This window comes from Periplaneta americana, chromosome 10 (genome assembly GCF_040183065.1).
Source record: "Periplaneta americana isolate PAMFEO1 chromosome 10, P.americana_PAMFEO1_priV1, whole genome shotgun sequence".
Lineage (NCBI taxonomy): Eukaryota > Metazoa > Arthropoda > Insecta > Blattodea > Blattidae > Periplaneta > Periplaneta americana.
The window spans coordinates 34,994,346-35,018,877 of NC_091126.1; the positions used below are offsets into that span (position 1 = coordinate 34,994,346).

The 24,532-nt window shown below is 35.5% G+C and overlaps 2 protein-coding genes across 2 annotated transcripts in view; one reads left to right on the forward strand and one right to left on the reverse strand.

Annotated features, from left to right (window-relative positions):
* The window catches only part of LOC138707590 (uncharacterized), a 122,176-nt gene extending 106,804 nt beyond the window's left edge, over positions 1–15,372 (forward strand). The window contains exon 10 of the transcript XR_011334283.1: positions 15,291–15,372. The gene's annotated coding sequence lies outside the window, so the exon portion shown is untranslated. The remainder of the gene's footprint in view (positions 1–15,290) is intronic.
* The window catches only part of LOC138707591 (uncharacterized), a 46,933-nt gene extending 23,198 nt beyond the window's left edge, over positions 1–23,735 (reverse strand). Inside the window, exon 1 of the mRNA XM_069837201.1 lies at positions 23,627–23,735. Coding sequence (XP_069693302.1) covers positions 23,627–23,672 — 46 coding nt within the window. The 5' untranslated portion in view covers positions 23,673–23,735. The remainder of the gene's footprint in view (positions 1–23,626) is intronic.
* Positions 23,736–24,532: the final 797 nt, after the last annotated feature.

The following is a 24,532-nucleotide window of genomic DNA, read 5'->3' on the forward strand; positions in this document are numbered from 1 at the left end:
GATGCCCATTGTTGCCAATTTAGTGACTGTGTCATTTTTGTTGCACTTTTTATTAATAATTAAGTAAGGTACTTTGAAGCTTTAACATTATTTTAAATGCTAAGTCTCAAAGAACATTGTAAAATGATCTAGTAAAAACCAAGTAACTTGAAATTATTTTATTAAGAAATGTAATGTGTTGCGTAAGCTTCAAATATTCGCGTTACTGACTGCACGAAACAATTTACTGTATACATAATTTATGTCTATATTGTAAGGGAGAGGGTATGCCCTTTTTAAATCGAGGTATGCCAGAGGAAAATCTTGGGTTAGTATACCGCCTCTGGTTTTTTCCCACTTCCCTCACTGATAATAGTTTGCGAGATGTATGACAACTTTTGGTAGAAATTCTGCCGGACATGCTGTTTAACGCGGGTATACACTTAGCAAACGAACACAGAACGAATGCGTTTGCTGACTAATAATTCGGTTGGTGTGGACTGTTCAGTGATCCGTCGTGTGTTGGTACATCGCAGAGAATTCGCATTCGCTGTGAACATAGTTCGGTGTGAACAGCGAGCAGTAGAACAACAAATGTGGAGGTTGCGAACAAAATCGGTCATTTCCAGAATACTGATTTTTTTTTCAGGAAGTAGAAGCGGGATGAAGTTACAGGAGAATGGAGAAAGTTACACAACACAGAACTGCACGCATTGTATTCTTCACCTGACATAATTAGGAACTTGAAATCCAGACGTTTGAGATGGGCAGGGCATGTAGCACGTATGGGCGAATCCAGAAATGCATATAGAGTGTTAGTTGGGAGACCGGAGGGAAAAAGACCTTTAGGGAGGCCGAGACGTAGATGGGAGGATAATATTAAAATGGATTTGAGGGAGGTGGGGTATGATGATAGAGACTGGCTTAATCTTGCACAGGATAGGGACCGATGGCGGGCTTATGTGAGGGCGGCAATGAACCTTCGGGTTCCTTAAAAGCCATTTGTAAGTAAGTAAGTAAGTAGAAAAAACTGTATCGAGCCGTCACTTTACCCCAAAGTGAACGACAATTTTATGTGTCGTGCATGTTACGTCCGTTGTTCTAATGGTGTCATTAATCATGATTTTAGTTATTTTCTGTGCATTTTATAGACAAAAATCTTTTGAATATGTCAGGTTTTCTTTGGAAATGTGAGGTAAATGTTCACTTTTCTTCGAAAAAAAGTTATTTGACATTTATAACAGTAAGTAAGGCGCTTTGAAGCTTTAAAATTATTTTATATGCTAAGTCTCAAAGGACATTGTAAAATGATCTAGTAAATAACCGAAGTAACTTGAAAATTATTTTATTAAGAAATGTAATGGGTTGCGTAAGCTTCAAAGATTCGCGTTACTGACTGCACGAAACAATTTATTGTATACATAATTTATGTTTATGTTGTAAGGGAGGGGGTATGCCTTTTTTAAATCGAGGTATGCCAGAGGAAAATCTTGGGGTAGTATACCGCTTCTGGTTTTTTCACACTTCCCTCACTGATAATAGTTTGCGAGATATATGACAACTTTTGGTAGAAATTCTGCTGGACACGCTGTTTAACGCTGGTATACACTTAGCAAACGAACACAGAACGAATGCGTTTGCTGACTAATAATTCGGTTGGTGTGGACTGCTCAGTGATCTGTCGTGTGTTGGTACATCGCAGAGAATTCGCATTCGCTGTGAACATAGTTCGGTGTGAACAGCGAGCAGTAGAACAACAAATGTGGAGGTTGCGAACAAAACCGGTCACTTCCAGAATACTGATTTTTTTTCAGGAAGTAGAAAAAACTGTATCGAGCCGTCACTTTACCCCAAAGTGAACGACAATTTTATGTGCCGTGCATGTTACGTCCGTTGTTCTAATGGTGTCAATAATCATGATTTTAGTTATTTTCTGTGCATTTTATAGACAAAAATCTTTTGGATAATTATGTCCGGTTTTCTTTGTAAATGCGAGGGAAATGTTTACTTTTCTTTGAAGAAAAGCTATTTGACATTAACATACACGTCACTTACATCAACTGTATCATGGAGTAACGAATACATGGTAATTGTGTAGTAAGCATCGGCCAGACACATAGCCTTACATTGCCAAATATATAATTTACATATATTTTAATTAAAATTTGAAAATGTTCTTATGACTAGCATATTGTGAGTCCCTTTACACATTTTAACGGGAAAATATGTGCTCAGGATCTCTATTATGGAAAAATGTCGGCCTGGCCGATGTTTACTACATAATGACCCGTACCGTAACACTTTTACAATAAATTCAATTAAAGAAATATTTAACTCAACTATATAAATGCACGTCACATGAAAATAAAAGTATGAATTGAATAGCTTATGTCCCTAGATATCCTTTACTTTCATTCTACGATAGCATGCAAAAATGAATATATTATAACACTTTTACAGTAATTTTAATTGTCAATACGATATTATCACTCTTGCACATAGAAGTGAAAATGACCGGTTTCGAATGGATCGATAATTACAACACATATAGAATGTTGGAAATGTCTGTTTTTGATACAAAAAAGGCAATGAAAATATTGGCATTAGTATGACATGAAATTATCCAGTTTTGACTGAAAATACTGATTTTACCACACTGTTTCTCATGGAAATGACCGAGTTGGAATAAAAACAGTAACATATTCAGAAAAATGCCTCTCTAAACATACCGAAACCGTAAAAAACTCATTTTTTGTTTCGGGTGGAAATGACCGGTTTTGTTCGCAACCTCCACAAATATCTTTTACCCATCAAAATTTGCATATTAAATTGGGCAAAAGAAGTTATAAATCTAATCGAATTATAGAAGGAACATGGAATCTTGTGGAACTCCTAGCATTCCGGTTATCACAAGAATGTGAAAAACGGTAATTGGGAAGCTGTCGGGAAAATATTCCGTTGCTGTTTTTTATTATGATAACGATTATTGCTATTATTATTATTATTATTATTATTATTATTATTATTATTATTATTATTATTATAGCAAATTATTTTTGTTTACCTACTGTTTTCTAGTGAATACGTAGCTTATTTGTTTATTCAAAAACTTTAAGACTTCACTGTGTTAAAATATTGCTTAAAATATGTAATATACCTTGAATACGCTGTACGGCCGTTTCCGAGTCCGTCTACTTCATCGTCAGACCGCAGACACAGTGAAGTTTTAAGGTTTTTGAATTTTTAAATTGTTATCCAATTTTAAATGTTGTAAAGTGTTATAAAGTAAATCGATATCAGGAGAAATACATGTTGTTTTGTTGTTTATTGTAGGTGAATAAATTTTAAAAAATTAAATTGATTCATTGTTGACATCTTTCGGAGTGAAAAAGAAAATTGAGGAAGAAAAATGAAATGGGAAGTGAAGAAATTACCGAATCAGCATTGTTCGCTTGCAAAAGTATGATATTTCTGCTGGTTAAAATCACTCCAAGAAAAACAATTGATACACTGCTTGAAATCGGTTGTTTCGCCACTTTTACTAAATACATCAAACGTGACTACGAATCCCCTGTTGGCAGAAATCGAAGCGTGAGTACTAGTCTTTCATGAATAGATACTGCTTTTAGAAATGTTTTTCTTTTTGGCAAATTCTCGGCCATATTTTGCACAGTACCATTCCGAAATCTGTTGCTGATATTGTACAGAAGATCTGAACCTGTATCATATCAATTCGGCGTAAATTCAGCACGTCATTACCTCTATACCGAACGCAACTTTCGAATAATAGCATCTGTCACCATCGCTTCTCTTTCTTAACTTTCTTTCTGTTAAACTGCCTGAAATAAGAACGGCGGCACTTTGAATAATTATACATTCGTCCGAAATTCTGCGGATAATCAGCGAATTCTAGTGTTCTATTCGTATTTGCTCCGAACAGAAAAGGAATAACGAAAGTTCGTTTTCCCTTACCATTATCATTATCATTCCACCAAAATTTCGCGATGACACTATGCGAAGTCCCGAGTCAGGCCTCGAGAACAAATAAAAAAAAATGGCTGAAAGCTATATACAGTCGTGTTGAAAAAGTCTAGCTTATTAACCCATTGTTTATTTAACGTACCTGTAACCATTTCTAAAGAATTACACAACGGCAGTTCTGCGTTGTGTAATTTTCTTCTTTCTCCTGTAACTTCATTTCTCTTAGCCCCAAATATATTCCTAAGCACCTTATTCTCAGATACCGTTAACCTCTGTTCCTCTTTCAATGTAAGAGTCCAAGTTTCACAACCATATAGAATAATCCGTAATATAACGATTTTATAAATTCAAACTTTCAGCTTTTTTGAGAGCAGACTGGATGACAAAAGCTTCTCAACCGAATAATAACACGCATTTCCTATATTTATTCTGCGTTTAATTTCCTCCCGAGTATAATTTATATCTGTTACTGTTGCTTCAAAATATTTGAATTTTTCCACCTCTTCAAAGGATAAATTTCCAATTTTTATATTTATATTTCGTACAATATTCTGGTCATGAGACATAATCATAATGCTTTGTCTTTTCCGGATTTACGTCCAAACCTACCTCCTTACTTGCTTCAAGTATAATTCCCGTGTTTTCCCTAATAGTTTGTGAATTTTCTCCTAACATAGCCTATTCACGTCATCCGCATAGACAGGCAGCTGATGTAACCCGTTCAATTCCAAACCCTCTCTGTTATCCTGCACTTTCCTAATGACATATTCTAGAGAAGCGGTTCTCAAACTTTTTTGAAGTGGGGACCACTTTTTGAAGGCATTACAATTCCGCGGAGCACCTTACTCTTGTTCCCTTCTAAAGCAAATTTATCATTTTTGTAGCATATTTTAATACCAGTATACTCATATATTAAAATGTGATTAAGGTTCGGTACTTTGGTCCTCTGTTATGAATTCGGGTGGTCCCTGTCTGGGTTGCAGGCATGGCGCCAGATGTGCAGGAAAAAGATGGCGAGAAACACCACGTTCATAGTGCTTTAAATCCCTCTTTTGTTGCTGAGAGTGGAGTGGGAAGTCGGTAGGCGTCTAGGATAATAAATTTCATAAAATATCAGTACTGGGAAGAAAAGTGAAATTCGATTGCCATGTGTCATTTTCAAACTCTGAGATTTTAAGCTATAGTGTGATACGCAATTCGTTTGAATTTTATTTTTTCTTCTGTCTTCTTTTGAAGGACCACAAGGACAGACCTCGAGGACCACAGGTGGTCCGCGGACCATAGTTTGAGAAACGCTGTTCTAGAGCAAAATTGAAACGCTGAAAGTAAAAGTTCCTCTATTTATTTGCGAGCTCCTTGCGTCTCGTGGTCAAATTGGGAGTGAATGAAAAACAAATAACATCCACCGGCGTAGTTCAGGCGGTAGCGCATTTTCCTGTTCATCCTGAGTTGCGCTAGAGCGTGGGTTCGATTCCGGCTTACAAAAACCTGATTTGTTTTTTTTTCTGAGGTTTTCCCCAACCGTTAGGCAAATGTCAAATTATCTACGGCGAATCCTCGGCCTCATCTCGCCAAATACCATCTCGCTACCACCAATTCCATCGACGCTAAATAACCGAGTAGTTGATACAGCGTCGTTAAGTAACCAAGTAAAAAAAATAAGCAAATGAAGCATCTTCACACGCCTCTTCACTGTGTGTTCACTGTATGTCGCCTCTACAGAGTTGCCATCACGTTACGCACCAATGGCGGAGGAAGTGCTGTTTGTGTGAAGAACCACTTTGATGAGGTGCGTCTTCTAGCAGATAAATTGGCATAAAGGCCGCGAGGCTTTTGACAACGATACGAAACCAGAGATCTGACCCAGTGAGCAGAGGCTAAGTGGGTTAGTGTGACGTGCGATGCAGCTTAGGTCAACGACAGCCACTTGCGCGGCGTTAATCTTCAAGCCTCCTCGATTTCTTCCCGACGCGACACACGGCTTGTTTCTTGGTTCTTTACTCTCTGACCTCAAGCGTCCACCAGGAGAAACGCTCCAAAATTTTGCTCTTTTGAACATAGCCCATGCTTGTGCCACTGGAGGGGCATCTACATTACATCGCGATTATGGTGATGTACGTGATTATTAGATTTCGTATTTTTACGCTCTAAACATTAAATGTTATACCCCTAAAATAGGCTCAACAAACTTTGAAATAGGATCTAAACTTTAAAAATAGGCTCTAAACATCATATCCAAAATGACCTTTTGCCGCATCTTATTTAAAATTAATACATATCTCATATCTACTATTATTTGTAGAGTACGAAATGGTAATATAAAAATTGGAAATTTATTCTTTGAAGAGGTGGAAAAATTAAAATATTTTGGAGCAACAGTAACAAATATAAATGACACTCGAAAGGAAATTAAACGCAGAAAATATGGGAAATACCTGTTATTACTCAGCTGAGAAGCTTTTGTCGTCCAGTCTGCTCTCAAAAATGCTGAAATTTAGAATTTATAAAACAGTTACGTTACCGGTTCTTCTGTATAGTTTTGAAACTTGGCTCTCACTTTGAGATAGGAACAGAGGTTAAGGATGTTTGGGAATAAGATGCTTAGGAAAATATTTGGGGCTAAGAGGGAAAAAGTTACAGGAGAAAGGAGAAAGTTGCACGATGCAGAACTGCACGCATTGTATTCTTCATCTAACATAATTAGGAATATTAAGAAGATATCAGATGATAGACGATATTAAGATATGTGGATCATATGCGGAGACTAAGAGGAAGGCAGAAAATGGGAAAGATTGGAGAATGCTGGGTTTGCAGTGAAAGACCTGTCCATGGGCAGAACACTTATGCACGTGTATTTGTTGTTTTAGTAGGTTATTTTACGACGCTTTATCAACATCTTAGGTTATTTAGCGTTTGACTGAGATGAAGGTGATAATGCCGGTGAAATGAGTCCGGGGTCCAGCACTGAAAGTTACCCAGCATTTGCTCATATTGGGTTGAGGGAAAACCCCGGAAAAAACCTCAACCAGGTAACTTGCCCCGACCGGGATTCGAACCTGGTTTCGCGGCCAGACGCCCTAACCGTTACTCCACGAGTGTGGACTGTATATATGTATGTATAAATACAGATGTTTGAGATGGGCAGGGCAAGTAGCACATACCTATGTACGTATACTCTATATTTTTCATGGAATGCAGTTTCATAGAAATGACTTTGCCGACAGATCTTCTGCTGCTCTCTACTAATTCGTTGTCATAAATAAATGTATTTCTTACTGTGACGGAAATCTTGTCTTCTCCTGTCAGTAACCAATCACAACCCTTGTTCAGAAGAATTGACAGGCTCCCGTTAAATCCACGTGGAGGCAGAGTTGCTGCATCTTTTCAGAATTCCAAGAATCCCGTCAGTCTCATTTCGAGGGTCTCCAGGATTGTGGCAACTGTGCAATGTTGGGACGAGGGGACAGGCTGGAATTGTCAGAGGTGTTTGTGTAAGAAGTCATAAATCTGCAAGTGGGTGTTCAAAGGAGCCACCGAACTGCACTCCTTGAAATACCTCAAGGCCTGAGACCTTTCAGCTACCACTTTACGATGACGTAGTTCTCCGGATGTCTGTTTTAAACTTCTGTTCCTCATCGGCGTGAAATTCCAATTGGTGATGTAACGTTCTCTGTTCCATGCCACTGGATTTTCAGCTGTAACTCACAGCCCGCTAATTCAATGGAATCTGATTCGATTCCTGAGATGAGAAATTTATATTTCTCCCCAAGTTGTGTAAGTTCTAACGTGACATCCGAGATTTTTCCCACAACATTCATTTTATGGACACACAATAACACGTATAAAAGGAAAGATTGTTCTTTTTAACTTGCACTCAGTTTAAACATTTATGAGATGAGCGTCTAAAAATTTGTATAGTGTATGGCAGGAAGATGACACACATGACGCTTTGCGGATATCAGATGCGAAATCGCAGTCGAGATGCTTTGTGTCGAATTCGTCCCTAACATTCGCAATGCCTCATGTGACTTTTCTTATACGTTTTATACATTCCGTAACAATTTAATTTCTTTATCATGTTGCGAATCATCTAAATTATTGTCGTTCCTTTTATTCGATGGGCACTTACTTCTTCAGGCACTGGCTTCGCTGCATTATCTCTACGTCAATCCTGTCTGCCTAGAAGCTAACCCTCTCCGGGCTGTGTGCTCACAATGTAACTGTGAACCTAAAGTTCTAGCCTACTTAAAATAAAATTTTAAACATTATAGTAATTCATAATAATAATAATCGCAGTAATACATTGAAATGGCGAACTTCTCTGCACGCACTTCTTGAATAGTCAATATAAGAAAACTGTCTTCTTTACCAACAACTTAATTTAAGTTAATGCAAAATAAAGGGAACTAAATAATCTGCAAGGTCATAGGCCAGTGATGTCAACTGATGCCCACAGGAGCAAGCGCGCGCTTTAGAGCCCAGGAGAGCCTGAGCGCTTTACAGCGGAAAGGAAAGAGACAGACGAAAGAGATAGTATATGCCGCCTGGTCGAGCTATATACAGGGATGGCCAGCACTGATTCAATGGATAAAGGGAAGAGAACTTATTAAAACTGTATCCATGTTAATTTTTAGATTTGTCTGAGAAGTATAAGTGTATTATAAGAATGTAAGTTTTAATTTTAATACTCATTTTTCACAAGTTTGCTTTTTTATTCAAACGGTATATTTTCTCAACTCTTTTACAGAAAAGTGAAATTTTCAGATATGTTTGTTTAGTAGCCTTACAGGTACTGAAACAATGTTTTGTAAATCTAATATATCGTAAATACGTATTACTGAAGATAATGTAGGCCTATTAAAATGTTTGAAAATATTCACATGGAAAATGTTTGTAAGGAAATGAATTAACAAAGTAATTAATACTGTTACATCACAAACAAAAGATATGTGCCTATGTATTGGTACAACGTCAGGTCTATAGCTTCAGCAGATTTCGAGATAATTTAATATTCTGATAACAGAAAGTTGCGTACCAATATCACCTAAAAGCATAATGCGATAAGAGTTTTATTAAGTAATATTAGTTACAGTTAAAACATATACCTAGGCAACTTTGCTTTGTACTATAATATTGTTTTGATTACTTTTATAAGGCTAAAGATACCATCAACATCAATTTCAAATTATCATGTCATACTCAGTGTCTTTCTTTGGGATAACACTTTCTTTATGAATGATGTGTTTAATTCACTTAGTACAGTATAGTTATAGGTATTATGGAATTTGTGTGAATATTCCTTCCTTACTCTTTATTATGTTATTTAACGTTTAAAACATAACTACAATATTAGGCTAAGAAATAGGTGTTAGTACTTTTGTTTTACAGAAAATTTAGAAAATAACAAACAGAAAGAAGCCATATAAAATTTACATAAAATTTCACGTTCCGTTTGAAGTTTGTGCACCATTGTGTTCTTAATCCAACAGGCTGCTTATTTCTCGTTCCATACCTAGCGCTTAATGCCCGCGCACAACGTCAAGGTCAGAAAAATGTGCCTGCTTTGACAATACTGTCATAGGCTAACGGCTTCAAAGCTGGGTACCTGGTTCTAATGAGTGCACTGATTCAAAATTAATGTGAAGGCATAGATACAACTTTCTGCCGGCCATCACACTTCACTCAGGCTTCTCCTCTATGGCAGAGTGCATCAATCTCGGTTAGGAACGTTTAATTAATAGCTATTAGTTAACCATGCATTATGTTGTATTTCTGTGGCATCAAGCTCGGTTACGCGTTAAACGACGCTAACCATGAGAATTTACTAACCGGTCGTGTGCGAGTGGTTAAGTGGCTAATTGTGGCAGTGAATCCAAAGGGGCTTCCATAATAGAGAGTTTTTGCAATAACGTGTTTCTTGATACAGTTTCACGTGACAGAATACGATAACTACAATAACATTATGTAGTCCGAGACAGTTTTTGCCCAGTTGTGAGTGATTGGATATGGTAGGCCTAAGGAAAAAAAGAATCATAGCATTTGGAGGATATAATATTAAATAATTTTGACAGATCATAGCATTTGGAGGCATTGAAGATGATTTATTAGAGAATATAATATTAAATAATGTTGACAGATCATAGCATTTGGAGGTATTGAAGATGATTTATTAGAGGATATAATATTAAATAATGTTGATAGATCATAGCATTTGGAGACATTGAAGATGATTTATTAGAGGATATAATATTAAATCATGTTGACAGATCATAGCATTTGGAGGTATTGACGATGATTTATTAGAGGATATATTAAATAATGTTGACAGATCATAACATTTTGAGGCATTAGAGATGGTTTATTAGAGTATGATATTAAATAATGTTGACAGATCATAGAATTTGGAGCATTGAAGATGATTTATTAGGGGATATAATATTAAATAATGTTGACAGATCATAGCATTTGGAGGTATTGACGATGATTTATTAGAGGTTGTAATATTAAATAATGATGATAGATCATAACATTTGGAGGCATTGAAGATGATTTATTAGAGTATGATATTAAATAATGTTGACAGATCATAGCATTTGGAGGCATTGAAGATGATTTATTAGAGTATGATATTAAATAATGTTGACAGATCATAGCATTTGGAGGCATTGAAGATGATTTATTAGAGGATATGATATTAAATAGACCTAATGTTGGCAAAAAGAAACATTCATGTACGATGCTTGGCGAAGCCTAGATGTGATTTAAATTAAGTGATCAGAGGGAAAGGAACTGGCCGCCTTACATCATTATCTCATGGCCTAGTTGCCTCACAAGTGATGCCTTGTTGGTATGACTTGTGAGGTTCAAACCTGTCTTCGGATAGTTGACTAAACAAAGTGGTGAAAATGTCGATATACAGAGTGTAAACGATATAAATTGCCAAAAAGTACTGCTGATAGAGCATAAATTACTGAACTAAAAGTCTAATATAATTTTTCTGTAATTTGTATGGTTTCCCTTGAAAAAATGTTATCTGTGTGTCTAATGTTTATGAAAACGATAGTAAGCCGTCATTATTTACTTCGGTCCGCCACGTACATTGCAACTGTGTTGATATTCTTGTTTACAAATCAGGGTGCTCCGTTGTTTCAATTGTGGTGTTGTTAGCGTGTGTTGGACGGAAGGTCATTGGCAATGACGTTCACATTTACTCGAACAGTAAGTATTAGGCTATTATCAATCCTAAAAACATTATATTTTAGAATTAAAAACAAGATAAAAGAAAAGAATTCACTATACATCATGTTTAGTATACCGAATATACAGTTTGTATCATTCTGGCAGTTTATATCGTTTACATTCTGTATAGTATTTGAGGTTATATTCACACGAACTCTAACTTACGCCTATCCTCCTGAGTGCTGAAACATTTGTTGTTTAATTTCTAAGTTCAATGTACTATAATTCTACACTTCAAAAAAGTCACTGATATGAGGAAAAATGCTGAAACAATTATACAGATTACAGTTAGGGCACAAATCTCAAGACTCAGAAGGCTATGCTTATAGTTCGCCTTGCCAATTTAGCGACTTTTAATTGTTTTTCGGAGACAATTTCCTTTAGTGTTTCTATTGCTTAAATAGGGGTCTAGCGAATTTTCTGGATTCTCTAGCGGCAAAATTAAACTTTATTAATTGATAATAAGAAATCGAGTGACTTTTGAACCAAAGTTTCGCGACTTTCTGTATACGTCCTTTTAAACATTAACAGCCTGTTTTCAAATTATTGTGCGTTTTTTCTGTGCTTAACATCTGAGGAATAAGCAGATACAAATAACAAATTTAAAAAATATTGCTAGCTACATCACATAAAAAGCATAGGAGAAATTTGTACGTATTAGAATTAACTTACCCGGCACACCGCAAAATTCAAGCGACATGATCTTCCAGCAATTATTTTTTGGTTCATTATCACGCCATAGGTTTGTTTAATTATTATTCCTTTATAGTAGGCTATTTCTCAACAAGTTTGAGTAAAATTGAATTTCTGTATGCGCTGAAATTTGGTACTCTCTTTCTTTTCATGTCTTTCCGTTCCTATTACTATTTATTTCAAGGAATTATGAATAGAAAATACATTTATAAGTACACGAATAAATACAGATTTCAACTATTTACGTAGGCCTATACAATATTTTATAATACCGCTTCTAAAAATTAACTAGTCAGTGTCTCCTTATTAGTATGATTAATTGCTCCGGAGATGAATAATGACGAAATAAACACGCGGCAACTAACCGCGTTTTCGTAACTAAACGAAGTCGATGGTGCGCCGATTTTTATTCTTAGGCCTACTACTTGACCATGAGTATCTAACCACACATTCTAACCGAGACTGTTGCACTCGGCCACTTCGTTTGACAGTTGAAGTTCTCCTGGGTAGCTCGGCAACCAGCGCGATGGATTTTGCCGTTAGCAACTGAATTGTAGGGTTCAGAACCATAGTGGGCCAAGCTCCATTTACTAAAACCGTAGAAAACAAGGATTAAAATGAAGTTATTACCATAATTCAATGGAAACATATAGCAAGTAATATAAAGTATACACATTAAATCTAAATGATGTCATTCTTCATTAAACTATGGTATTCACTTAACTTTAACCCTTGCTTTCTCCGTTTTTAATAAATGGCGCTTGGCCCACTATGGCTCTGAACCCTTCAATTACTTACATTCAGAATGAAACTCCTACGGTGGCTGAGTGGTCAGCCCTCCGTCCTGTCACGCAGGCAGATTCGGGTTCGAGTCTAGGATTTTCCATTCAAAAATCCATAGTGATACTTGTGGCGGGCAAGATCGCAGTTGGGGTTTTTCTCGGAGTTGTCCCGGCTTTCCCCATGTTAGGCGCCTACATCATTCCGTCACCTATCGCCAGCTGGGGACGCACGGAGGGGGGCTGCCTGCTCGAAACCTGGGTACGCAGCGAACCTTAGTGTACTCAGCCGGTGTGGGGTTGGGAATGCGCCTAGCTTCAGGGTTAGCGCAATATGACGTAACAGGTCGCAGTGCTGGTCCATAGTGCCCCCTCCCGTAAATTACTGTATTACAAAATCCTATAAATAATTTAAGGAAAATGCTGTACACCATTGGACAGAGAGTACATGACATGTCGAAAACTAATTTTTTTCAGAAAACGCATGGTCCTGCGAAAATTTGGAAATATTTTTTGTAGCATCACAATAATTTAGGGCCTATATAGCGAGTGGGATTATTCCTATAAACTTCACGTGATTTATTCTTTGTACTGCGTCACGCAGACATCTTCATTTGTTATTTGTGTGTCACATTTCGCTTTTTCCAACTGAGCACGGAGAGTGATCCACTGTACGGAACGGCTTTTATTTTTTTATCGTGTGTCCCATGTAGGCTATACCGTACTGTAACTAATGATCTCAGTTTTCTATGTGCAGTCCGTGTCCCAATCTGTTTACTGTTATTGGTGCAATATTCGCTGGAACTTACATTCAATCACGGAATTGTTGGAGTTGTTAGCCGCTTTGTTGCTATTGCCCTCTGTCAACTCCGTTTCCATTCGCGAAAGTTTCTCTCATGGCTTAGACAGAAGTAAGAGCCTCTATTTTCACTTTCATTAAGTAAATTTGTCGCATTAAATGTAACTAATCGCGTCCGTTACGAAATGCTCCCGTTCTGCTTTCCTCGCACTTTCCATATTCTACGTCTTCAACGTGTGTTAACATTTGTCTCAATACTTATGATTCTGCTTAATTTTCTGTGCCATTCCTTTAACCAGCGTTGTTTAAGTTTTTAGCATTTATATTTATTCGTTCTTGTCCTAGCCCTCAAAGGTTTCATCGAATAGAAGCGAACATAAAAATTAGGTGTCTGAAAACCTGTAAACGTTTCATGGAAGGCATTAGCACAATGTAATAATTACAGAGAGAACTTCCTTGCACATTAAATTATTTATGGTAATGCTGAATTTATTTATTTATTTATTTATTTATTTATTTATTTATTTATTTATTTATTTATTTATTTATTTATTTATTTATTTATCTATTTATGTATGTATTTATTTATTTATTTATTTATTTATTTATTCATTCATTCATTCATTCATTCATTCATTCATTCATTCATTCATTTATTTATTTATTTATTTATTTAGTTATTTATTTATTTATTTATTTATTTATTCATTCATTCATTCATTCATTCATTCATTCATTCATTCATTTATCTATCTATCTATCTATCTATCTATCTATCTATCTATCTATCTATCTATCTATCTATCTATCTATCTATCTATCTATCTATCTATCTATCTATCTATCTATCTATCTATCTATCTATCTATCTATCTATCTATCTATCTATCTATCTATCTATCTATCTATCTATCTATCTATCTATCTATCTATCTATCTATCTATCTATCTATCTATCTATCTATCTATCTATCTATCTATCTATCTATCTATCTATCTATCTATCTATCTATCTATCTATCTATCTATCTATCTATCTATCTATCTATCTATCTATCTATCTATCTATCTATCTATCTATCTATCTATCTATCTATCTATCTATCTATCTATCTATCTATCTATCTATCTATCTATCTATCTATCTATCTATCTATCTATCTATCTATCTATCTATCTATCTATCTATCTATCTATCTATCTATCTATCTATCTATTTATTCATTTATTTATTTATTTATTTATTTATTTATTTATTTATCTATTTATGTATTTATTTATTCATCTATTTATTTATTTATCAATTTATTCATCTATTTATCTATTTATCTACTTATTTATTTTTCTATTGATTCATCTGTTTATTTATTTATTTATTTATTTACCTATTTATTTATTTTTATTTATCTATTTACCTATTTATTTATGTATTTATTGATTGATTGATTGATTTATTTACTTATTTATTTATTTATTTATTTATTTGTTTGCTTGTTTATTTATTTATTTATTTATCTGTCTGTCTGTCTGTCTGTCCGTCCGTTTATTTAATGTTATGGACTCAAAGTCGTCAGACTTTCTGTTACAAACCACAAAATACACAAATAAGTTTAAAAAAAAAAGTGCAGAGAAAAGAAATAATCAAGAAAACTAAAATTGCACACACAAATACAGAAAGACAAAAGATTCATGTACAGAGATAAATTACAGCACATAAAAAATGACACATGTACAATTATATTATTTGCCTCATATATGGACCTATAATTGAGGGTCCACACCTGTGGAGCAACGGCTAGCGCGTCTAACCGCGAAACCAGTTGGCCCGGGTTCGATTCCCGGTCGGGGCAAGTTACCTGGTTGAGGTTTTTTCCGGGGTTTTCCCTCAACCCAATATGAGCAAATGCTGGGTAACTTTCGGTGCTGGACCCCGGACTCATTTCACCGGCATTATCACCTTCATCTCATTGAGACGCTAAATAACCTAAGCTGTTGATAAAGCGTCGTAAAATAACCTACTAAAATAAATAAATATATATATATATATATATATATAATTGAGGCCGTTAGAACCACAGTGATATAAGTAGAAAATTTACGAAACATTACGAAAGTGCTCTGGCGTATACCAGAATGTTGATTTGTTAATATTTGCGAGTTTTATACATTACAAAACTTATAAAAAATTAAAAGACAAGTGTTTCATACCTAATATATTTTTAAAAATAGTATGAAACCTAAATAAAATAGTTTGTTGCAACGAAATGTTACTTTAGGTATTGGTAACACATGTGCAAAGTTTTAGATTTATTGGTTTAGCAAATGTTTAGAAAAAGGTACATCATTTGTTAATATTTTTAATGAAAAATTTGAAAGAAATTGTTATTCATAAAATTAAAAAAAGAAGATTTAATGTAAAGAAAACCCTGTTTTATACTAATAGCCTATTTCAAATTTCAAGGTCCTACGTCCAAAAATGTGTAAGTTATAGGTGTACCGTTTTTGTTGAGTTCGCCTCACTCGATCGTCATTCTCTGAGTTGAGTTCATTCCCTAAGTTTTCTCGTATGATGCCAATTGTCTCTCCTGTGTGAGGACGTTCATGTATCCCTACACTCGTGACTAACCTTTTTTTCAATAGAAAACGCATTTGTCTTCCATTTCAACTCCAAAAATGACCTTTGAGTGAGGAGAACTCAACAACAGTAACAACGGTACACTGATATAACAACAATGCACCAACAACAGTTACTAATATTATGAATATTAATAATAAATAATTACAATATAATAATATATGATACGCAAATAAGAAACTAGCAAGGTATAGCGATATACGGACTTCCTGGACATACGTACTGTAGATATCGCGCCCACCAAACTATGCCGATTATTTATAGACAAATCACATATAAAGTATGGTAATTAAAGTGATTTTGCCCACCGACGTAGCTCAGGCGATAACGCGTTTTTCTGCTGTTCCGGAGTTAGGCTCGTGCGTGATATTTTCCCCAACTGTAAGACGAATGTCAGGTAATCTATGGCGAATCCTCGGTCTCATATCGCCAAATACCATCTCGCTATCACCAAATTCATCGACGCTAATTAATTTAATAATTGGTAGAGAGTCGTTAAATAAGACTAAAAATAGTGCAGATTAAATGTCCAACTTATTTACTGTTTGATTAAATTTCCAATTTCTTTACTGTAGTATATAAGTGTTAAAAGTGTGTACAGAAAAATGAAGATGAAAATAGTGATTGTGCTTACGCCGATACGCGACAGATATTTAATAAAAGCTGCCGCTATAGAAGTTACTAGTTGAAGAGAGACTGAAGTAAAACCACTCAGATCACGAGTCATGTATCTGTAAACACTTTGTCAATCAATTGTAAGGACCCGAAGGAGAAAGTGCACAAACATCTTGCATATTGAAATTTCACCTCAGTTATTAGTACGCAAATACGGGCAACACTGACAGCTGGATCTGGAAATGACTCATCCTGTCACGCGGATGTAAGAACTAAAGTAGGTGCACCTTTTCATGTCCAAGTCCAGAACTCCGCTGTGAATGTTCCACTAGAAACAATAAGCCGATTTGAATAATTTCAAGGAAAAATTGTTCCAGGATATGCAATCGAAAGACAACTAGCGAAACGTCACGGAGGCTGGAAATCCAATACTGTCGCAGAAGGTTATGTTCTGTTACTATAATACTTAGCGTTAATTGTAAATAATATTCAAATAAATTCAATTTGTCATCTTGTTTTTCAATGTCTAAATCAATTTCAAGGTTATATCAAGATTAATTTTTATTTTTCTCTCTAGATTATATCAAGGTCAATGACATTTGTTTCTCGGAAAAAATCAATACTTTCGCGTCTGCGCACATCTCACAATTTACGAGATATTGCACAAGGTCAGTTCCGCTCCCCAGTCAGATAAGAATGACATGAATACTTATGACTAATTTCAAGTTAGAAATATGGTCGAGCATAAAAAGTCGTATGAAACTTGCCTGTAATAGTAATTAAGACGCTCGTATGAAAATTATGAAACTCGCTTGCGCTCGTTTCATAAACATACTCGCGTCTTAATTACTGCCATTATAGGCTCGTTGCATAATGTACTATTCTGTTATCGAAACAGTAACGCGTATTATACAATTTTTCCCCTGAAATTATTGAAGTCCGCTTTACAGGGAGCTATACTTGAAAGCCAGATTTGTATAATAAGCAGATTTATTTATGACACAGAATGAGAGTTAATCTACGTCTATCTTCATCCGATCTGGGCTCAAGTATCTGGTCAGATATGAAGTCCTCACTATGAGTAAGTTACAATGCTGGCTGGCAAGGGCCATAGAATTCATGTATGTGTGTATAATACAGGAGATGAAATTCATGGCGACAATTTGAAATGAAGTTCTTAGGGCTTAGGTCTACGTACTGTTTTTCGTAATGTGTTTCAGTAAAACAGTTTATGCTGTCACACAATGTAATATTAATTTTAAAATTAGGAATCATATCATTATATCAATGTAATTGAGACAGGGAGATCAAAAACCCACTAACTCCAATTTTTGACAAAATTGAGTTATGGGCTGGATGATGCTTTTTAGTTTGTCCCGCATGCGTGGAAGGTAAGAATACACTAATATCGACATTCATCTGCATTCTGGGGGCTGTTTTAAAACTCGTGGAAGTCAGAACTCCACTTACTCCATGGAATAAGAGAGTTTTTGCATTCCAAGCTTAATTTCCTGGTAGGTGGCAACACTATCGCTCAACCAGCTGAGTAAAGTGATACGATACGGTATTCAGAATGTCACAAAAATCTATGACATCCATGTAAGTAAGACTATTAAAGGCACAATATGGAGTCGATTAACTTCCAGAAACCCAATACAGATGCATCATTCCCCAGTCAACTAAAGTACAATTCAGCATTGCCATTGAAAGAAGAAAGCAAAAGGACTTGCAAAATTTAATGCAGTTTATTTCTGAGGAAAGTAGGATGAATTACCAAACTCTATTTGCGGTCAGTAGTAATCTAGAAACTAGATGCACAGGAAGAACATGAGAGTGGGAGAAAAAAAAACAGAATCTGTAACATGAATGAGACTCTGTTAACATTTTCATATTGTTTGTGGTTTTATTTGTGTATTTTGATGTGCTTTATGGTAATTTGTGAGTTTCTGTCTCATATATTTGAAATTTAAAAAAAAATGTAGCAATGTTAATCTTAATAATAAACTTCCATTTTCTCGTATATTCCAATGTTTCATAAGGGAATTATGATATACTTATCTTCATTTCTTCACATGGTTCACATTTATTCCCTTTTCTTAATTCATACATTGTGGAAGTCAGAAACCCACTAACTCCAGCAGTGTTTATTTCAAATTGTAGCGTAAGATAATGTAAAAATTAAGGTTTTGAAGTATTTAATTAATAAAGAATGTAATTTTACACAATATTAATAGATAAATGTATAATATTTAAAGTTAGTAAAAGAAATAATACGTTTTTTTCTCTCTCTCCTATAAAATTTGGTTTATTGGAATTAGGGAGTTTTTGATTTCCCTGTCTCGATTGGAGAAATATTGAAGGTCTTACAACCATGATAATCCGAACCTCAATAATCCGAACGTCCGATAATCCGAAAGCATTACTAAATTTTTCGTACGTATCAAATGGCGACGACGACGTCTTGATTCAACGTGGATGAGAAATGGCTTAAAAATGTTGCCTGGAACCGCCTGTCAGGGGCAGCATTATTTAATTTGTCGGAAATCTATGACACGAGATGGAGAGTTCTACTTTTCCCCCGATAAAGTCTCGCTAAGGATTTCATCGCCCATTAAAATCCATCGCATTCAGCCAGGTTTTAACCCGTTAACCGCGTATTGAACAGATTAATAAGGGACGACCCGATTCTCGTAAGCTTTCACACAACGTTCGGTCAGGAAAGGTACTTAATAGTCAGAGTAGCCCGTCGCAAGTTCTCTGCCAACAACCTGCGACACACAAAACGATGACATACAGAGGCTACTTCCAACTAGTAGCATGTCTGTGTAAGCAAGCTACCGTACTTGCAAATATTGTGACGTTAATTCCATTTCATTACTGTTTATTAATTGACAAATCCGCAAATATATTTTATGTAAGTGCACCAAAAAAGGGAAATCGCTCTAACTCCTCTAATGATTCGTTTTGGACATTTGATGAGTAATGAATTAATCCTGTGCGTAGTCAATTTGTCATGCTATTCAACGCGTGAGCTGCTTTGACGTGTGCTGCAAGTATCTCCGATATACATAGGCCTTTAAGTTAAGGCCAAGTATTCAGCCATATCGGCGAAATACTGAACTAAACTTCTTACGTCATTCTTGACAATCGCAGAGCGCATGTAACATCTGACCAGCAAACTTACGAGGAGTGAAATGCTGGATATGGGAAATTTATAGGGGATGTAATAATAATAATAATAATAATAATAATAATAATAATAATAATAATAAGGTAAAGGTATCCCCGTAACATGCCATGAAGGCACTTGGGGGGCATGGAGGTAGAGCCCCATGCTTTCCATGATCTCGGCACTAGAATGAGGTGGTGTGGTCGGCACCACGCTCTGACCGCCTTTTACCCCGGCTAAGACCCGGTGCTCAATTTTATAGGAGGCTGAGTGAACCTCGGGGCCGTTCTGAAAGTTTGGCAACGAGAAAAAATCCTGTCACCACCTGGCATCGAACCCCGGACCTTCCAGCCCGTAGCCAGATGCTCTACCAACTGAGCTACCCGGATTATTATTATTATTATTATTATTATTATTATTATTATTATTATTATTATTATTATTATATCCCCTATAAATTTCCCATATCCAGCATATATTTATTCTGCGTTTAATTTCCTCCCGAGTGAATTAACATAACATAATAATAATAATAATAATAATAATAATAATAATAATAAATAATTATGTTAACTCACTCGGGAGAAAATTAAACGCAGAATAATTATGGGAAATGCCTGTTATTATTCGGTTGAGAAAATTTTGCCATCTAGTCTGCTGTCAAAAAATCTGAAAGTTAGAATTTATAAAACAGTTATATTATCGGCTGTTCTGTATGATTGTGAAACTTGGACTCTCACTTTGAGAGAGGAACAGAGATTAAGTATGTTTGATTATAAGTTTCTTAGGAAAATATATGGGACTAAGAGGGATAAAGTTAAAGGAGAATGGAGAAAGTTACACAACGCAAAACTGCAAGCATTGTATTCTCCACTTGACATAATTAGGAACATTAAATCCAGACGTTTGTGATGAGCATGGCATGTAGCACGTATGGGCGAATCCAGAAATGCATATAGAGTGTTAGTTGGGAGACCGGAGGGAAAGAGACCTTTGGGAAGGCCGAGACGTAGATTGGAGGATAATATTAAAATGGATTTGAGGGAGGTGGGATATGACGATAGAGACTGGATTAATCTTGCACAGGATAGGGACCGATGGCGGGCTTGTGTGAGGGCGGCAATGAACCTGCGGGTTCCTTAAAAGCCATTTGTAAGTAAGTATTATGTTAATTTTAAAGCATGTGAAATAGGACTTGCACATTATTATGTTAAATATAATCAAAGTTAAGCAGCTTAGATTGTGGAACAAATTGTTGAGAGATATACCAGAAGGAGTAAATGAAATATAGGTTATACAGAGTGAATCTTTTCATCCTGCGGATTGGTAACTGGCAAATCTGCATTTTTCAGGCGATGCGAAATGCAGGTGCTCACATCGCATTCAACAGCCCATCCGATAAGGCTGCGATGTTGACCTGTGTTAATGTGCTGTGATAGCGGAACGGTTAACACGCTGGATTGTACCGGTGCAGGCCCGGGTTCAAATCACTGCTCTGGATACATACTTTCTTTTCTTAATCTATCTGTGTTTCGAGAACGTTCTAGAAAACATGTTTTCTGTCCAAATACGTAGAACATTCTAGACAATGAATTTGCCTGTAAATAGGTGGTTCCAGCCGCTCGTGCTCAGTGCGGTACGTAGCAGTCAATTCGGCCGAAAGTTATACGACGCAGAATACTGTGTTTACGGCATAGTATGTAATACGCCGGGACTGCATAACTTCTCAATCCGCAGGATGAAAAGGTTCACCAGTATAAAGAGCAGTATTTTATTCAGAGTAATAAAGTGTTTACGATATATAGTGAAAAATCTTCCGTATTTTTTCTGACAAAAACCTGTTAACCCTAGTTTCAGGTTTTAAAGTGATCTCAATAGATTAAATTTCACACATTGTTTATCGTGAAATTTTGCGTTTAAAATGGTCACCAATTTCTTAAGGGGATGCGCTACTGAGTTTTGGACAATGTTAGTCACATTCTTCATTTTTTTTAAAATATGATGCCTAAAAGTCTATTGTTTCTTGAATAATACTGTAGTGAAGATTTCATCGATATATATTTATATATATATATATATATATATATATATATTTTTTTTTTTTTTTTAAGTGGTGGCAAAGATGATGAAAAATCTTTAACGGTACGAAAGAGAAAATACTGAATGACAATAATGACATTTCAAAGAAGTGGGAGCGTGGCTTCTATATTTATAAACTATAGCGAGGAACAGTATTAACTTTTAGCGCCTAAAATTCCGGGCTGTAGTCATAAATTCAGTTTACCGCATATAGCCTAAGTGATTACTATTCTCAGAATGCATATTATAAACTTTAAAGTGATTTTACCGCAAATCAGAGTTTTCACATTTTAACTTACTAGAAGTATGATATCTCCTGAATGACATCTAAAGTAATGAAACTTTGCGCACATATTCACAACATATATATGAATGAAATGCTCCATTAATTTTCACATATGACTATTATTAATAAAGGTGTGATTTTTATGGCAGGCAGTGAAGTTGAAATGCCAAAAAAATCAAATGTTCGAAATATTTTTTTTCTAATGAAGTATATATTTGATCAGGAGAAACTAATACACCATTTCATTGTATGGGGTTTTAGCTTTATTTTAAACTTTTAGGAAATTAATTAAAATTAATTGATTAACTAGTGGACTTACTCGTCTTAATTATGTAAGATTTGTGCGGCTTACAGCTGTTTCAGTGCTTCACGCACCATCCTCAGAGCCTACTAGATCACGGCGTCATCTCGAACTTCTCTGCCTGTTATGTGGGTGTGTTTGATTGTTGAAAGGTGTTGAAGAGTGGAGTCAAATAGTGTGTGTGTACTGAAATTGATCTGTGTGTTGAGAATTTGATCGGGGTGTGTTTTAGTGTGTTTGTATATTTCGTATTGTTCTAGTGTGTTGAGTTTTTCGTTCTTGGGTTGTATGTGTAGGATTTCCATGTCCGGATTTATGTTATTGTATGTATGGTTAGCATTGGTTATGTGATCGGCGTATGTAGATGTATTGTGTCCTCTGGTTATTGCTTTAATGTGTTCTTTGTAGCGTGTTTGGAATGATCTGCCTGTATGTCCTATGTAGAACTTATGGTAACTATTACATGTGAGTTTGTATACACCTGTGTGGTCGTATTTATTTGTTTGTGCTTTTTGTGTGTTGAGATGTCTTTGTAGTGTGTTTTAACATAATTAACACGAGTAAGTCCACTAGTTAATCAATTAATTATATTCAAGTGTTAAAAGTAGTGTACGCAAGATTCAAAATGGATTAAATTAATTATCTTCATGTGAGGCCCAGAGTAATGTTTGGTAATGATATAAATTAGTTTTAAATAATTTTTCTGGGCACATTTTTCAATTTAAATTAGAAAAAAATGTGCACATATGCATTTTAGCAATATTTAACTGACGTCAAATTTTGAAGAAGATGCGATAAAATGCAGAAATTAAAAAGAAACTCAGTATACGTGATGCTTCGTAAATACTCGCTGCACTTCATTTATATAAATTTGAAAATCAGTGTGTTTAATAGCTATCTTCTGACGTCTTGTAAGACAAACATTTTGATCAAAAATTTCTAAATGGCTTGCTCACAAAAATAACTTTGATCGGATAACTCTGTTACTAACACAATGTCGTGTACAACAATAAAAACAACAATAGCGGCAACAGCATTGGGTAATCGGATGAGCGAGGCGCGAGCACTCACCCGAGGCCGCGTAGCAGAGGAACAGCAGCAGCAGCAGCAGCAGCATGGCGGCGCGCGTCCGGTCTCCACGCGATGTGGTTCACGACTGCCGCGCCGAGCGAGTTTTCTCTCGCTTCCCACGTTGGATTCTAAAGCACTTTCTTTCCTATTCATATGGAACACGTTCCCAACAATGATCTACTCGACACGGGAGCCCAGTAAGGCTTCTGCATTGTAATATGGGTATTAAAGATCTAGCTACCGTGACTAGAAAATTTGTGTGTAGGGGAGGCTGTTATTCGTACAAAATTTTGTCGAATATCCTTTTGAGAAGATTAACTCCATATGTACAGGGACATCACTTTATTTTTACCAACATTTTTAACATTAACCTGGCTATACTTGGAAACACTGTTACCCCCCCTTCCATTACAGGAGTTTGGAGTTGCTAATGCAATATGTAAACAAATCATTTTACTAGCTATAGGAGCAGAGAAAAGTAGTGCATCCATTTATGTTCAGGGAAATACAGTATTATGATTTTCAGTTTGATCATTACTTTTACGGTATTTTATCAAAAAAAAAAAAAAAACAGTAGAATAGCAACATTTTTTTTTTTTTCATAAACTCAACTCTTCAGGCGGTTATATTCATTATGTAATGTCTACTTTATTCAGCGTATTACTAACCTAATTTATTCCTGAGAATTTTGTGAGCACTTACGTAAGAAACCCAAATTTCTACAGCTAACTTCTTGACTGACTTATTAGGACTTCCCTGCATCCTTTCTCTAGTATCTTCTACAGCATATTCTGTCACCTTTGTTGGCCATCTTACACTTTTCTTCCTTTCTGTACACTCTGTTGCTCTAAATTTATCTACCAAATTAATTACATTTCTACGAAAATATTCCGTAAAGGTATAATC